Consider the following 17,179-nt stretch of genomic DNA (forward strand, 5'->3'; position numbering starts at 1 on the left):
ATTTCACAGCCTCTACAAATATAGTGTCTATTAAACATTTATATAATTTTTAAACTAAACATCTGAAGAAAGTACAAAGCCACAAATGACGTTAACATACACACTGCCGTTCAAAAGTTTTTTTTTAAGATTTTTAATGTTTTTTTAAAGAAGTCTCTTATGCTCATCAAGGCTGTATTTATTTGATCAAAAATACAGAAAAAAACTTACAATATTATTACAATTTAAAATAATGGCATTCTTTTTTTAATATACTTTAAAATAGAATTTATTCCTGTGATCAAAACTGAATTTTCAGAATCATTACTCCAGTCTTCAGTGCCACATGATCCTTCAGAAATAATGTAATATTTTATTAATATTCTTTTAAAAATGCATAATACTTTTTTGGAACCTGTAATACTTTTTTCAGGATATTTTGATAAATAAAAAGACAAAAAGAACAGCATTTATTCAAAGTAGAAATCTTTGTAACAATATACACAACCATTCAAAAGTTTGAGGTCAATAATGAATACTTTTATTCAGCAAGGATGTGTTAAAATTATAAAAAAAAAAAAAAAAAAAAAAAAAAATGATAGTAAAGACTTGCATTGTTAGGAAAATCTATTTTGAATAAATGCTGTTCTTTTAAACTTTCCTGAAAAAAGTATCACAGGTTCCAAAAAAATGTTAAGCAGCACAACGGTATTGTGTAATGGCTGATGAAAATTCAGCTTTGCATGAATGGAATAAATTATATTTTAGAGACTATTAAAATAGAAAACCATTATTTTAAATTGTAATAATATTTCAAAATATTACATTTTGTTCTGTATTTTTTATCAAAAAAAATGCAGCCTTGGTTAGCATAAGAGACTTCAAAAAAACATTAAAAAACTAAACTCTTGAATGGCAGTGTAAAGTCTACATACTTAGTATAGTGTAGCCACTATTAATAATCCAGACCACAAAGTGGCACTGTTGGTCATTCTGAAACTTTTTAATCTTCTCAGTATAAATATTTAAATAGTATTCCTGATGCAAAGCTATTAATGTGGTTTTAAAAAAGTATGTTTCTGCTGAGGGCAACATTTCCACACCAGTTTTTCAAGTCTTTATTAACTCAATAAACCACATACAGTAAGGTGCACTAACAAAATGTACATGTGTGCACCAGCTCCAGGCACTCTATGGCAATGATTATGGGCCTGCTTCCAAACACAGGACAAGACAATCAACAGTGAATTTTCCCTTTTTGGTTTCGAGCAAGAAGACGGACCCAAAAGTCCTATAAATGCTCAGTCTTTTAAACAATACGAAAATGTTTATATCCATAAAACATGCTGACTTTTACTGTTATCGAGAGAGAGTGAAGGGAGTAAGGCCTGATCACGGACAACAAATATTTGAGAAATACACACACACACCCCTGCTGGTAAATCCCATGATGCCTAGTCTCATGAAAACTGCCAGGTTTCACCTCACAATCAAGATGCATGTTAAAGAAATTATATTTTGCAAAATAATTGTATTGTTAAAATCATTCAGTGCAATTATAAGTATACATTCCTGTACAAGAGCTTAACAGTGTGAACATTTCACTCACATTTGCAACTAAAAATAGATGTGTGCAAACTGTAAAATGTACACTACCAGTCAAAAGTTTTTGAACAGTAAGATATTTAATGTCTCTTCTTTTAAAGTCTCTTGTGCTCACCAAGCCTGCATTTATTTGATCCAAAATACAGCAAAAAGTCAAATTTTGAAATATTTTTTACTATTTAAAATAACTGCTTTGTATTTGAAAATATTTTAAAATGTAATTTATTCCTTGATTTCAAAGCTGAATTTTTAGCATCATTACTCCAGTCACATGATCCTTCAAAAATCATTATAATAATCTGATTTGCTGCTCAAAAAAACATTTATTATTATTATTATTATGTTGAAAACAGAATTTTTTCAGGTTTCTTTAATGAATAGAAAGTTCAGGAAAACAGCATTTATCTGAAATAGAAATCGTTCGTAGCATTATAAATGTCTTTATCATCACTTTCGATCAATTTAAAGCATCATTGCTAAATAAAAGTATTAATTTCAATAATGTAAAAATATTTCAGTTTTTTCAATTAGTTTTTGCTGTACTTTGGATCTAATAAATGCAGGCTTGGTGAGCAGAAGAGACTTCTTAAAAAACATTAAAAATATAACTGTTCAAAAATTTTTGACTGGTTGTGTATATTACTTTTATTTTTTATTTTTTTCATGCTTAATTGGCTTAATACTGAAACTATAAATAATTTTCTTCATGCAAAATATAATTTCTGTTGATTTTGGGTGAGATATAACCTGGAAAATACTTTATGAGAGCAGGCATAGGTAAAAATACATATATTTTTCTATTACATGTTATGATCCTTACTCAACAGTAAAAAAGCATTTACTGAGGATGACTACTGTACTGTATACACACCAATCCCATTCATTTTATTATAAGTGGTTATCATAGAGAGACACTGTTAGAATATTAGAGAAATATTATTGCTAATTGTGTAGAATGAAAAGCTCATCCTTAACATGAAAAAGAGGATTTCCCCCATCAAACAAAGGATATAAAATCTATAAATAATGTCATAAATATACTTTAGCAGTGCAAATACACAGAGTTTAGATTTTATACTGTTATCAGGTGACCAATAAAGGTATGTTCACACTGACAGTGTATTTTCAATACGACTTGGCAATGCGAGCTTATACAATTATGCACCAGCAATGCACTTTCATTGGTAATTGCTGCATAGCAAAGTACCAGAAACCACAGTGCAGTGACTTGCCAACAGTGAATTCGTATAGCAACAAAATTACCAGTTGTTAAACACAGAAGAACAGGTCAAATATCCCCCCCAAAAAAACACACCTTAACATGCTTCTATGCGATGTGTGTGAGAACTACTACTATAGTGAGACTCAAACTGGCCTAAGTTTGATGCTCTTGGTGTGCATCCAAACACAGAGAAATGGCTGGCTTTAAGGTCAACTGTTTACAACGAGAAGATTATGTCAACTGAGAGCGTTGTGATAAGTTGTGCGCCATTTTCATCTTTACTGCTTCCATCAACATAAGTAGGTGATTTTTCCCTGCTAATGTTATGGCAGGTAGTTTACACATTTTTAAAACACTCGGCCATGAGTAACTGTGTGTCTGGTAAACAGAGGGTGGTACCTTTGGGTTTCCAGATCTGGGGCTTTGAGAAAAATAGTATTCTGAATTGAGTAGGTGTTCTTTAAGGGATCCTGTGAAAGGGACACAAATGAAGGGATGAGATGGGGTGTAACACAGGTCCCAGGCCATAGAGGGTTCCCGAATGCTGCTACACGTCTGTCCGACATTTAGGAAAGATGGGTCCTCCTTCAAGCCTTCTCTTTCTTACTGCACAAACAAACAAAAAAAATCGTATAAATGTAAAATACTGAGGAAACTTTGCTGTCATTATAACAGTCTACAAAGGGCTTTTTAACTTAGACTTTTACTTGTCTTGCCCGCATTTTCACTGACGCTAGGTTTTTAAAAAACATTTAAAAAAAAACATTGTTTTGTAATGTTGTAATGTTTTTAAATAAAAAAATATATATAAATATTTACATTAAAATGACATTGTATTTATAAATAAAATATTATATAAATAAATATATAAATACTTAAAATGTTTTTAAAAATAAAATATTTATTTCAATAATGTATAAACAATACATTACTGATTTATTTTGTCCTTCCAAGACTTTTACATTTCTCAGAAAACCTGTATGTTAGACACTGGGTGATCCTTATTGCATGTGTAGAAAGGCAAAAACTTAAAATAGCAATTGAAGGAATAGTTCACTCAATTATAAAAATAGCTTGTATGGTTTAAAAAGATTTTGCAGAATCTGCAAAATGTTAATTATTTTACCAAAACAAGAGGGATCATACAAAATTCATGTTATTTTTTATTTAGTACTGACTTGAATAAGATATTTCACATATAAGACATTTACATATAGTCCACAAGAGAAAATAATAGTTGACTTTATAAAAAAAAAAAAAAAAATGACCCAAAACACATCTCTGTTCTGTTCAAAAGTTTTCATCCCCCAGCTCTTAATGCATCGTGATTCCTTCTGGAGCATCATTGAGCTTTAGAACAGGGTCATTTTTATAAATTCAACTATTATTTTCTCTTGTGGACTATATGTAAATGTATTTTATGTGAAATATCTTATTCAGGTCAGTACTAAGTAAAAAATAACATGCATTTTGTATGATCTCTCTTATTGTACAGATTCTGCAAGGTGTATGTAAACTTTTGACTTCAACTGTATAGTGTGAGTCAAATGGGCTACTTATGGTGCTTTTTGCCCTTTTTGGGCACTTTTATTGACACATTCTGACAATTCTCCTTTTGCACTGCAAGAAATAAAGTCATATGTTAAAATAAGAACACCAAATTTTACGTGAACTATTCCTTAAAGAAAAAGATCTGCATGCACAGCTAGCTGGATGGCATTTTTTTGTAATATTTTGTTGAGTTGGCATCATAATACTCTCTTAATGCAGAAGAAAGTAAAGGCTAAATTTGAAGAAAACCCATTAGACAGCCAGACAAACAGCACAGCAGATAAACGAACCAAAAAGCAACCAGCTATGTGAGGAGAGACAGGTTTTGATTTCACTTTTATGGAGGAAAATGCAGTACTGAAGATGCTGAAGTGGCAGAAAGAAGCCTGAAGAACAGTACAAAAAAAAGTTAACGATCCAGAGGCTTGACGGAATGCGAGGAGGCTAAAATGACAGCGAAAAGACAGCAGGTAGTGCCCAGAGAGAGGAGGAGGGCGAGACTTTGTGTTTACTTGGGTTTTGATGTGAACTTGAACTTTTTACAGAAGGCTCTTTCCAGCTCAGGCACTGACAGAGTGAACGTGATCGCACCATCTGAGTCCGACCGAACTACACGTGCTGGAAATACATACATGGCATGAATACACCAGTACACTACCATTAATACTGCAATTAATTGATCAGAAATGACAAATTCCTATTTAATGTAAATGCACTTTTGAGCTTTCTATTCATCGGAGAACCCTGAAAAAAATGTCAGTTTCCATGAAAATACTAAGCAGCACATCTGCTTTCTACATTGCCAAAAACAAGAATTGGTTTCTTGTGCAGCAAATCAGCAAATTAGAATGATTTCTGACAGACCATGTGACACTTAAAGAGACAGTTCACCCAAAAAATGAAAATTCTGTCATTAGTTCACCCTAATGTTGTTCCAAACCCGTAAGACCTTCGTTCATCTTCGGAACACAAACAAAGATATTTTTGATGAAATCTGAGAGCTTTCTGACCCTGCATAGACAGCAATGCAACTGCGTCCAAGGCAGTCCATGTGACATCAGTGGTTCAACCGTGAAGCTACAAGACTTTTTGTGCACAAAGAAAACAAAAATAACGACTTTATTCAACAATTTCTTCTGTTCAGTGTCAGTCTTTAATGTGTGTTCATGACAGTACCATGACACGGAATAGAAGAAATTGTTGAATAAAGTTGTTATTTTTGTTTTCTTTGTGCACAGGTTGAACCACTGATGTCACATTTTATCAATGCACTATTTTATCAGTGTCCTTACTACCTTTTCTGAGCCTTGAATGTGTCAGTTGCATTGTGTGGGTGAGTAATCAATGACAGAATTTTCATTTTTGAGTGAACTATCCCTTTAAGACTTGTAAATTGTAATAATATTTGAAAATATTATTATTTGTAAAGAAGTCCACTTCCAGAACAAATATTTACAGATAATGTCCTTGTCATCCATGATGTTCATGTCCTTCTTTCTTCAGTCATGAAGAAATAATGTTTTTTGAGAAATACATTTCAAGATTGTTCTCCATATAGTGGACTTCTATGGTACCAGTGAGTTTGAACTTAAGGGCTCTAAACGAAAATTGTCCTACATCACTGTTTTACCTTTTTTGTAAAGGGTGTTTAACCCTCTTTGCGCATTCACTTTGTAAACACTGGGTCGGTACTTCTGTAGCGATGTAAGGCGATTTTAAAGTTGGAGGAGAAAATGAGATGGGAGTTTTTCAACATACCCTACTTACGTTGACCCAGAATGCACAAAGTTCACACAGAGCTAGACAAGACGAGCATTCGAGGTTAAAAAGTAATTTTTTTTTTTTTTTTTTTTTTTAGAAAATAACCGATCGTTTGGCTAGATAAGACCCTTCTTCTTCGGCTAAGATCATTTAGAGCCCTTTGAAGCTGCATTAAAACTGCATTTTGGAAGTTCAAACTCGCAGGCACCATAGAAGTCCACTATATGGAGAAAAATCCTTAAATGTTTGCCTCAAAAAACTATTTCTTTATGACTGAAGAAAGAAAGACATTAACATCTTGGATGACAAGGGGGTGAGTAAATTATCTGTAAATTTTTGTTCTAGAAGTGGACTACTCTTTTAAGAGCATTTGTGACAAAATACCTGCAGCCTTGATGCTTCTTTTAAAACCAATCGAAAATCTTCCACACCCCAAACTATTAAATGGTAGTGTATCTATTTCAGCTAAACCAGCACATAAACACACAAACGCAACATCAATTAATGTTAATTCTGAAATACAGTATACAGTGCGTGTGTTTCTTACCCAGGTCATTGTTGTTCATCATGGCGTTAGATCCACGCAAGCGTGGGCCCTGCTGGGTGAAGTGGTATCCGAACTTCAGCAGAGTAGTGTTCTTCTCCAAAATGTTAGCTATCTCCATCTCAACCTTATTACCTAAGGGCTGGCTCTGTATCGCACATAAACAAAGAGGTTATAGCAACCCTTTCCTTTTCTCCTCCTATCATCAGTACAGATAATGGCTCAGACCTCATATGACCTTATTTTGTGTTTGTGTGAGTGTACCTGGTTGTCAATCTTTAGCTCCTGCAGTGTAGTGTTGTTCTTTAAGGATTCCACGAGTGCCAGAATTCCAGCTCCAGTAATAAAGTTTGACTCAACGTTTAGACTCTTCAAAGTGGTGTTCACTTTCAGCATGTCTGCTAGTGCCTGCGAACCAAACAACACCTTGTTTTACTCCTTCACTACCATTCAAGAGTTCAAAATGTTGAAAATAGTTGTGCTAATGATTTCAGGATTCAAAAGGCCAGCATGTATTTGAAAAAGAACTCATATCTCCCAAAAACTCAAAGAACATATTTCACCAACCAACCCAAAAACCTATATTATATATATATATATATATATATATATATATATACACACACACACACACACACACACATATATATATATATATATATATACATATATATACATATATACACACATACATATATACATATATATATATACACACACACACATATATATATATATATACATATATACACATACATATATACACACATATTATATATATATATATATATATATATATATATACACACATATACATATACACACACACATATATATATATATATATATATATTCAGCATAAATTAAAACTAATACTTTTTACATTAAATGAAAATGTGCTTATTTGTTAAAATTCGAAAAATTACATTTCTAATAATAGGCTGCATTTTCTTTATGGAATATATGTTCTATATGTTCTGTTAAAAAACCTTAATTTTGAGAGTGGCTGTGCTTTTTTCATGTAACTCACAAAGGCCACAGGATCATTACTTCTGGTGCCGACGATGCTCAGGCGCTCCACAACATTGTTCCCTTTAAACGCTTCTGCATACGCTTTCAGCGTTGGGATTGGAATATTCTACAGATAACCAAAAAAAACAGAGCGGACACATAATCATCCAAACATATAAAGACACTATGCAGCAGAGAGTACAGTATAAATAAATGAGCGAAAGCAGCACCTTGATATTGTTTAGGTTAACCTCAACAAGGTCTGGATCATTTCGCTTGATTCTCTGTAGTGTTTCCTCTACATCTGTGTCATTGGGCTGTTCGTCTGGCACTGGCTTATACTGAGTACACTGGATTACGCCTGTGTGTATATAATACAACTCTGAATTACAATAAATCAAAAAGGGTTCAGCTGTGGATCATTCAGGTAAGAACACAGTATTAAGAATCAAGGGGGTGTAAACTTTTGAACGGGGTCATTTTTGTAAACTCAGCTATTATTTTCTCTTGTGGACAATATGTAAACATATTTTATGTTAAATATCTTATTCAGGTCATTGATAAACAAACAATAACATGCATTTTGTATGATCCATCTTACTTTTAGAAAATAATTTACATTTTGCAGATTCTGAAAAGGGGATGTAAACTTTTGACCTCAACTGTACATCTATTCACAGCAAGGTGTGACATTGCATTACATTTATGTACATTGTTACATTCATTTTACATGAATGTATTTGGATTTATTTTATCCCAAGTGACATTGCATTCAAGCTACACATTGTTTTAATTAATGTAACCACCTTTTAAACTCATCTACATCTTGGATGGCCTGAGTGTGAGTACATTTTCAGCAAGATTTCGTTTTTTTGTAAAATATTACTTGAATTGTAATCTTTAATTTGATCACAAATAACTATTCAGACAAATATAAAGCATAAAATCATGCAAAAACATTTCAGGATAAATAAATATTTACTTACTGTTCAAGCCCTGTTTGTTGACGATAGTACTGCTGGCAAGTGCTTCGTAATACTGCTGATTACTCATCAGCGTGTGCATGCCCAAAATGGCTTTTCAAATTTAGAAAGAGGGAGGAAAGAACAGAATAAGTTTAGCTGAAGATTAAAAAGTGGGACATGTTCCCTGCTTATGTCAGCTGGGTTTTGTTACAGTATAAAACATGATTTTACATGACCGTTATCCACCCTCTACGACCTACTGAATGAAATTTACACCTTGTACAGTATACATATATATACCATACATAAAACCATGCTTTCCAAGAGATCAACTCATTGATTCACATTTACCTGTCAAAACATATCTCAAGCAGAACATCAGATGAACTAACAAATGAAAATGTGCAAAACATCAGAATAGGGAGTCAAGAGGAAAATGCAATTTATAAGTCTGGCATGTATACTGCGTCTGACTGCTGACCCTGGGCCAAAGACAACTGAACTAACCTCATTCCCATATGAAGCTCCTATCTGTCTGTACATATAAGCTGACCAAGTCAGCTCCTTTAATGCTGCTGTTTTTGAAACATGATCCCAAAGAAAAAAAAAACAACTGACCTCATTTAAGGAAACCTCTCCATCATGCTAAATGAGAGCAAGTTAATGGCTGACGGTTGAGAGTTTTTTTTAGCCAGCAGGAAAAACTTTGTTCCCCTTTTTTGGTAGCCATGTGTCTTTAGCTCTCATGGATGAGTCATTGTTATGAAAGAAAAAAAAGAGCTCAAACTTGCATACGCAGTTTAAGGAATTGCCATGTGCGTGCTACACAAAAAGTTCACCTAAAATAAAAATGAATTATTTACCCTGCCTTTAATGATTTTTTTTCAATGAAAAACAAAACAAGAAATGTTGATCCTCTTTGTGGTGTCTCAACATAGGAAAGATGTCAAACAAGTTCAGAAACATGAGGGTGAGTAAATTACAGAGTTTTGAAATAATCCTGAAATATCACTAACATCATGCAGATAACATAATATGCTAAACATACCATGCAAATACTGAGCTAATGTTTAAGAAACATTCTGGAAATGTTAGAGCAGCATACAACGTTGCAGGTAAACCTACTGGAATGATCCATGGCTTAGAAACAGAAACAGTGGAGCAGGAAAGTGGATAGAAAATGAGGAATGAAGATGTAAAAATGGAGTGGAGAAAACTGAAGGACAGACCAGAGAAAGGCACACGGTGAGATACACGAGTGAGAATTAGTCAGTGAAATTACAGATGGATTGAATATGCATAGATATTAAAATTAGTGAACAGAAGATGCTGAATTGAACTGCATCTTAAAACATTTATATTTCAAAATTAAATTCATAAAGTCTTGGATCATAAGAAGAAAAGAAGCATAACCTACATATGTGAAGTCAATTGCTAAAATTTGTATCGTACCAGCTATATCGCACAATTCTGCGTCAGTAGCACTAGATAGCGCCTCCTCTAGCTCAGGCTCCAGAGTGACATCTTCCAGGATAGGGTCAACAACTTTGGTCTTAGGCACCCACACTTTTCCTACATACAAACATTTAAAGACAGAAATGTTTAAAGGGACAGTTCACCCAAAAATTCTGTCATTCACACTCATGTCATTCCAACCTGTAACACCTTCGTTCATCTTCAGAACACAAATGAAGATATTTTTGATAAAATCCAAGAGCTTCCTGACCCTGCATAGACAGCAACGCAACTGACACGTTCAAGGCCCAGAAAGGTAGTAAGAACAGCGATAAAATAGTCCATGTGACATAATGGGTTTAACTGAGATGTTATAAAGCTACAAGAATACATTTTGTGTGCGAAGAAAACAAAAATAACAACTTTAGTCAACAATTTCTTCTGGTTCTGTGTCAGTCTTCGATGCATGTTCACCAGTGTACCACGACTCATGCGTGTGGTACTGCTGATGTAAAAGTCGGTGTTCGATCTCTCTTAGTTCATCGTCTTTATATTCTGGTTCAAATAAGTAAGGATGGGCAAAAAACTGCAAGTCATCCTCTTAGTCAAAATCTTTAGACATGTTTTCGAAGACTGTTTTGTGTATAGCGTTTATCTTCTGCTTACAAACAAGGCGCAGCACATCCGGGTTCTACGTCAGAACTCATGCATTGTGGAACACTTGTGAGTGTGCAGCGGAGACTTGGACAACTTCATGGAAGAGAAGAAGTTGTTGAACAAAGCGTTATTTTTGTTTGTGCATAAAAAGTATTCTCATAGCTTCATAACATTACAAACCACTGATGTCACATGGACTATTTTAACAATCTTACTACGCTTCTGGGCCTTGAAACCCTTCAGTAGCATTTCTGTCAATGCAGGGTCAGAAAGCTTTTGGATTTTATTGTGTTCTGAAGATGAACAAAGGTCTTACAGTTTTGCAATGATATGAGGGTGAGTAATTAATGACATAATTTTTATTTTTGAGTGAACTATCCCTTTCATTTATTTAATTTCAAGTCATTTCAACATCAAAACAGTTTTGCCCCTAAAAACAGTTTATATAAAAACAAAGTAAGCGTGCTTGTTTAATATGAGACGTGGCATGTAAATGAAAAAAAAAATAATTTTTGTGCATCATTTCCAATGTCAAGCAGTAATTTGATTGTGTTATGCAAAAAATGTAAAATATAAACAGTGTACTGCTTCATAAAAGAGAGCTATGAAATTTTTATTAGTTAGACAGTTGTTTGTCATTTTATTTATTGTCATTTCCACTGAAAAATGTCAAACACAAAGCAGGAAATGACAGCATAGTTGCAATGTTTATACCTTTGAGGATAAAAAGACAAAAATGACAGAATTTTTCCTGTGGTGTACTGTGCAGTTGAGGTCAAAAGTTTGCATCCCCCTTTCAGAATTATTAAAAAAATTATTTATTTTACCAAAATAAGAGGGATCATACAAAATGCATGTTATTGTTTATTTAGTACTGACCTGATTAAGATATTTCACATAAAAGATGTTTACATATAGTGCACAAGAGAAAATAATAGTTGAATTTATGGAAATGACCCGGTTCAAAAGATTACATCCCCTTGATTCTTAATTCTGTGTTGTTATCCGAATGATCTACAGCTGTTTTGTTTTGTTTAGTGATAGTTGTTCATGAGTTCCTTGTTTGTCCTAAACAGTTAAACTGCCTGCTGTTCTTCAGAAAAATCCTTTAGGTCCCACAAAATCTTTGGTTTTCCAGCATTTTTGTGTATTTGAACCCTCTCCATCAATGACTGTATGATTTTGAGATCCATCTTTTCAAAAGTTTTCACCCCCTGGCTCTTAATGCATCGTTTTTCCTTCTGAAGCATCAGTGAGCGCTTGAACCTTTTGTAATAGATGCATATGAGTCCCCAGCTGTGGATCATTCAGGTAGCAACACAGTATTAAGAATCAAGTGTATGTAAACTTTCAAACAGGCTCATTTTTATAAATTCAACTATTATTTTTTTTTTTGTGGACTATATGTAAACATCTTATGTGAAATATCTCATTCAAGTCAGTACTAAACAAACAATAACATGCTTTTTGCATGATCCCTTTTATTTTGGTCAAATAATGAACATTTTTAATGATTCTGAAAAGGGGATGCAAACTTTTGACCTCAACTGTATATACACTGTTGGACTATATTTCTAAAAGTTCCAAAACTGCCTGTAGTTGAACATTTAAATCACTTCTTACCTCTTTTCTCGCCAGTGTAAGGAACAAGATCATCTCGGTCTGGATGTTCTTTAGCCTGTTTCTCCAGGTGAGCTAGAAGGTTATCTCTCTGGAACGTTCCAGTCGGAGCTTTCTTAGTCTGATCCCTCTGTCTGAATCCTGCTGGCAACAATGCGTTCTAAAAAACAATATCATTCATAAACAATAGATCTGCCATCAAACTTTCATAAAAAGCACACTGAATGTAAAACAGTACATTACAGCAAAACATAAACTAGCTATTTCTTAAACTACTATGACATCTAAAACATCACAGGAGCCATTTTCCATCAAAGTCCTCTTGGCAACTATTTGATACAGACTATATCAGATTTTTGAAGCCAGGTTTTCACATTCCCACCCCCCACAACCACCTTAAATACAGAGAGTAATGATAACGTTCTTCTAAGACAGGCCCTATCAGCCATGGAGCTAACAGGGGGTTGTGTACGTACGTGCATGATGACAGAATCCAGAACACACAGCATTTCAGAGAGAAGTCGGAAAGAACAGAGTTTTATAGGATACCTTAGTATTGTTTATTCTTAGTGCAGATAAAAGTGAACAAATGTAAAATTCTTCATGTAAAATCATTAACGTAGAGATTTCCACTACAAAATTTACAGCACAATTTAGTGTTTCGGGAAAGGCTCAGCTTTGGTGGGGAATATTTATTTTTGTTACATTTGAGCATATTAACTTTTGTTACAGTGCTAGTATTTATAGTAAACTTCTCAGTTTGGGAGAAGAAATTCTCTTTTTCCTCCTCTATGCTGCTGGACATTTATTCTACGTCTGTGTCTAAATCTGTCAAGAAGTGCTTAGATGCTGGAGTCAAACCAGATTCCTCAAGAGCAAATATAAAACTGTGGTCTGAGTGAGAAAAAAAACACTAACGGAGAGAACTACTTAATTCCCTAAAAACACAACTGCAATACAACAGCACACACACCGACCACTGTAAAACAACACAGTCTTGTCAAACTGACTTCATCATGATAGTCTAAACTTAGACATGCCAATGTGATACAACACAGGCCAGACAATCAAAAAACACAGAAATTAAGCGGTCTTCTCAAACAAAAATGGCAATGTTCAACACATAATAAACCAGACTAGGCAGCAACACAGTCCAGTCAAACAAACATCATGATATGTAATAAAAACCCAGTCCAGCCAAACAAACATAACTATGAAAAAGACAGTGTAACAACACAGAAAGTAGGCTTCTTAAACAAAAATGATATTAAAACAACACCAAACAATGATTGTGCAACACAGTTCAGACAAAAAAGCACTATACAAAAAAGTCCAGCCAAACAAACATGACTATAAAAAAACAACACAGTCCTGACAAACTGTAAACACAGCAATTAAGTGGGCTTCTTAAACAAAAATGGCAACACAGTCTAAAATAAAACAATACAATCCAGTCAAACAAGCACCATTTTGTCACTACACTGTGCAGACAAACAAAAAATAACTAAAACCACACAGTAAAGTCAAGAAAAGAACATTGGGAAACAACACAGTCCAGACAAACAGTCCACATAAACAAACCTGACAAGGTAAAAACACACTCCAGTAAAATATATGCTATTATACATTAAAAATACACAGTCCAGACCAACAAACCTCACTATGATACAACGCAGTCCAGACAAACTATAAGACTACGTAGCAACACACACAAACAAACACCACTACGTGCAAAATAGCGCAGTTCAGTCAAACGAAACTAAAACAACAGCCTGATCAAATGAATCCCACTACAAAACACAGAAAATACAATAGAGTGTTTTCAAGACGCATCATCAGTCAGCCATATTGGCGGCACTGAATGTAAACAATGCCACTGAACTGAATTAAACTTGCATATTTTGCTAATTATTGCGGCTGAAAATGGTCAATTATTGTCATGTTTTGGGCTGTACCAATCGGTCGGACTGGGAAAAACATTTGGAGTATTATAGACTACCAAAAGTTATAACAAATTAAGAAGAAGAGTGCAAAAAACTGTCTGAGGAACAAAAGGCGTTTGTGGTTGACCAAACTGAACCAGGATTTCCAGGTCAAGAATCTTTACAACATTCATGTTTGTTCTTATCATTTCCGTTCAGCTGAAATATTAGGCTGATATCTTAATTAATACTGCTTGTACGTATCTTTACCACCTTTTAATTTTAGTTTGTCAAACTAGTACGCCCTTTCCTGTTTACTAAGTCTTTCTCTATATGATTTAACAGGTTCCACAGTTTTTTTTCAGTGGTTTGAACCGCATAAATTAGCAGAACGACATATTCAGTAGTACATTAACTGTGCGATCAATACTGTTGTTTACATTCGAGTATCTCCAATATGGCCGTGCATCCAGCTACACTGACCAAATGTGACGTAAGCGCAAACCTTCTATTGTGTTTCATTTTATGGAGCTCTTAAAGTCTAATTTTAGATTTGTTTTAAGTGCACTTACATCAGGATCAAGCTCTTCGAGTTCATCTTCGAGTCTCCTGAGCTCTTCTTCACTGAGCTTCTGTAAAAGCTCATCCTCATCCACATCCCGGTACTTGTCCATCTCTTTACGGAACATGGTGAATAAGATAAAATGCAGGAAGGGGACAGAAGAAACGAAAAAGGCAGGAACAGTCAAGCCCCAACCACAGGACCTTGGTAAAGAAGAGAGAAACAGATTCATTATTAGGTCTATTTTAAATATAAGGTTCAAAGGAATTAATGCTGAATAATTGTTTTTATGATTTTTTACAGTATTTAAGTGGATTCTAGACAGGTTCAAAACATACAAGCTGTGGAAAGCAGAGTAACCACAGATGTACTTCATCACATTGTCTGATAACATTTAACAACCATATAAAGCACAAATAATTCGCGTTTATATATCTATGCCTATTCTTTGCTGTTTAAAACCTAAACGTCTTGAATGTCTCTTTCCCAAATGTTTTGTACACTACCAGTCAAAAGTTTTTGAACAGTAAGATTTTTAATGTTTTTTTTTTTTAAAGAAGTCTCTTCTGCTCACCAAGCCTGCATTTATTTGATCCAAAATACAGCAAAAGCAGTAATATTGTGAAATATTTTTACCATTTAAAATAACTGCTTTCTATTTGAATATATTCTAAAATGTAATTTATTCCTGTGATCAAAGCCAAATTTTCAGCATCATTACTCCAGTCTTCAGTGTCACATGATCCTTTAGAAATCATTCTATTATGCTGATTTGCTGATAATTATTATAATCAATATTTAAAACAGTTGAGTATTTTTTCAGGATTCTTTGATGAATAGAAAGATCCAAAGAGCAGCATTTATCTTTTGTAACATTATACACTATACCATCCAAAGGCTTGGAATCATAGTTTTTGAAAAAAGAAATTATATAAATTAATACTTTTATTTAGCAAGGATGCTTTAAATTGATCAAAAATGATAATAAAAACATTTATGTTACAAACGATTTCTCTTTCAGATGAATGCTGTTCTTCTGAGCTTTCCACTCATCAAATAAACCTGAAAAAAATTCTACTCAGTTGTTTTCAACGTAGTAGTAATAATAATAATAATAAAAAATGTTTTTTTTTTGAGCAGCAAATGGGATCATGTGACTGGAGTAACGATGCTAAAAATTCAGCTTTGAAATCACAGGATTAAATTACATTTTAAAATATATTTAAATAGAAAACAGTTGTTTTAAATAGTAAAAACATTTTGAAATTGTAATGTTTTGCTGTATTTGTTTAAATAAACGCAGGCTTGGTGAGCAGAAGAGACTTCTTTAAAAAAAACAAAAAAACAAAACAAAAAAAACATTAAAAATCTTACTGTTCAAAAACTTGACAGGTAGTGTAAATACATGCCTTTTTTTTGTAAAGATATATATACACAGTATGATCTTAAATGTTAGAGAAATTGAATTTTTCATTATAATACATGACCTACACGGGGAGAAAACTAGTCAGAAGGCTGGCATCTGTTCTTCGTACCATCTCCATTGTCCTTGGTCAAACCAATAGACAAGGACATTGACTAGCAAACTCCAACATACTATATAATGGAAATCTATTGTTAATACACCGCCTTGACTTGGAGCCTCTATTTTGAGTTTCCTTAATCAATAAACTAGTTATTATATATACACATTTCCAGTTCCTCACATAAATTACTTCATCACTTGAGTTTATAAAAATGCAATTAATGATTTTTAAATAATAGTGTTACTTCTGACAAGGAAAAAACAGATATATAACTTTTAAAATTGGCAAAACAAGATAATGTTGTTTTGCCGGTATCATATCAACCGCAAGCCAAACCGATTTTTTTTTTTTTTTTTTTAATCAAACACAGCCTTTTTTCCAAGCCTAATCTGTCCTGTTAATACACATATTTGTATGTTTCATGGCTGTATGAAATGATGAGGAAAACAAAGCGTGTTAGTACCGGAGCGTCTATCATTCTCACTTACTTCAGACAGCGCTTATCCCACACTATATATAGCGCATGTGACAGCTGAATACTTTGACCAGATATGGTTTCTTTTCGGAGCCGCTAATTCACACTAATGTGCTGCTCCTCAAACAATGTATTCTCCAGTCCAAGTTTCATAGAAGAACAGCGCTTGACACGGCGGAGAAAAGTCCAAATATTAATAGAAGTTACTGCTCGACGCTTCTTTCAACAAGTCCAGTAGTCGGTGGCGATCAAAGTGTTTCTACAAACCCGGAGTAGCGCAGAACACGGCCCCGCCCACCGCCCGGAACTGCCAATCAAATGACG

At 33.8% G+C, this 17,179-nt stretch overlaps 1 protein-coding gene across 2 annotated transcripts; it reads right to left on the bottom strand.

Moving 5' to 3' along the window:
- Positions 1-880: 880 nt before the first annotated feature.
- Positions 881-17,130, bottom strand: tmod1 (tropomodulin 1). Of its 2 annotated transcripts, XM_051120722.1 has the most exons (11): positions 16,869-17,130; positions 14,865-15,057; positions 12,374-12,530; positions 10,091-10,210; positions 8,660-8,749; positions 7,904-8,034; positions 7,693-7,800; positions 6,927-7,070; positions 6,666-6,810; positions 4,870-4,975; positions 881-3,412 (listed from the first exon to the last, which is right to left on the bottom strand). In XM_051120722.1, the coding sequence occupies exons 2-11, from the start codon at positions 14,979-14,981 to the stop codon at positions 3,394-3,396; spliced, it is 1,137 nt and encodes a 378-aa protein (XP_050976679.1). In that variant the 5' UTR covers positions 14,982-15,057; positions 16,869-17,130; the 3' UTR covers positions 881-3,393. The 2 variants fall into 2 exon arrangements, with proteins under 2 accessions (XP_050976679.1, XP_050976687.1); XM_051120730.1 differs by lacking the exon at positions 4,870-4,975 and having other exon boundaries at positions 896-3,412.
- Positions 17,131-17,179: the final 49 nt, after the last annotated feature.

This window comes from Labeo rohita, chromosome 1 (genome assembly GCF_022985175.1).
Source record: "Labeo rohita strain BAU-BD-2019 chromosome 1, IGBB_LRoh.1.0, whole genome shotgun sequence".
Classification (NCBI taxonomy): Eukaryota; Metazoa; Chordata; class Actinopteri; order Cypriniformes; family Cyprinidae; genus Labeo; species Labeo rohita.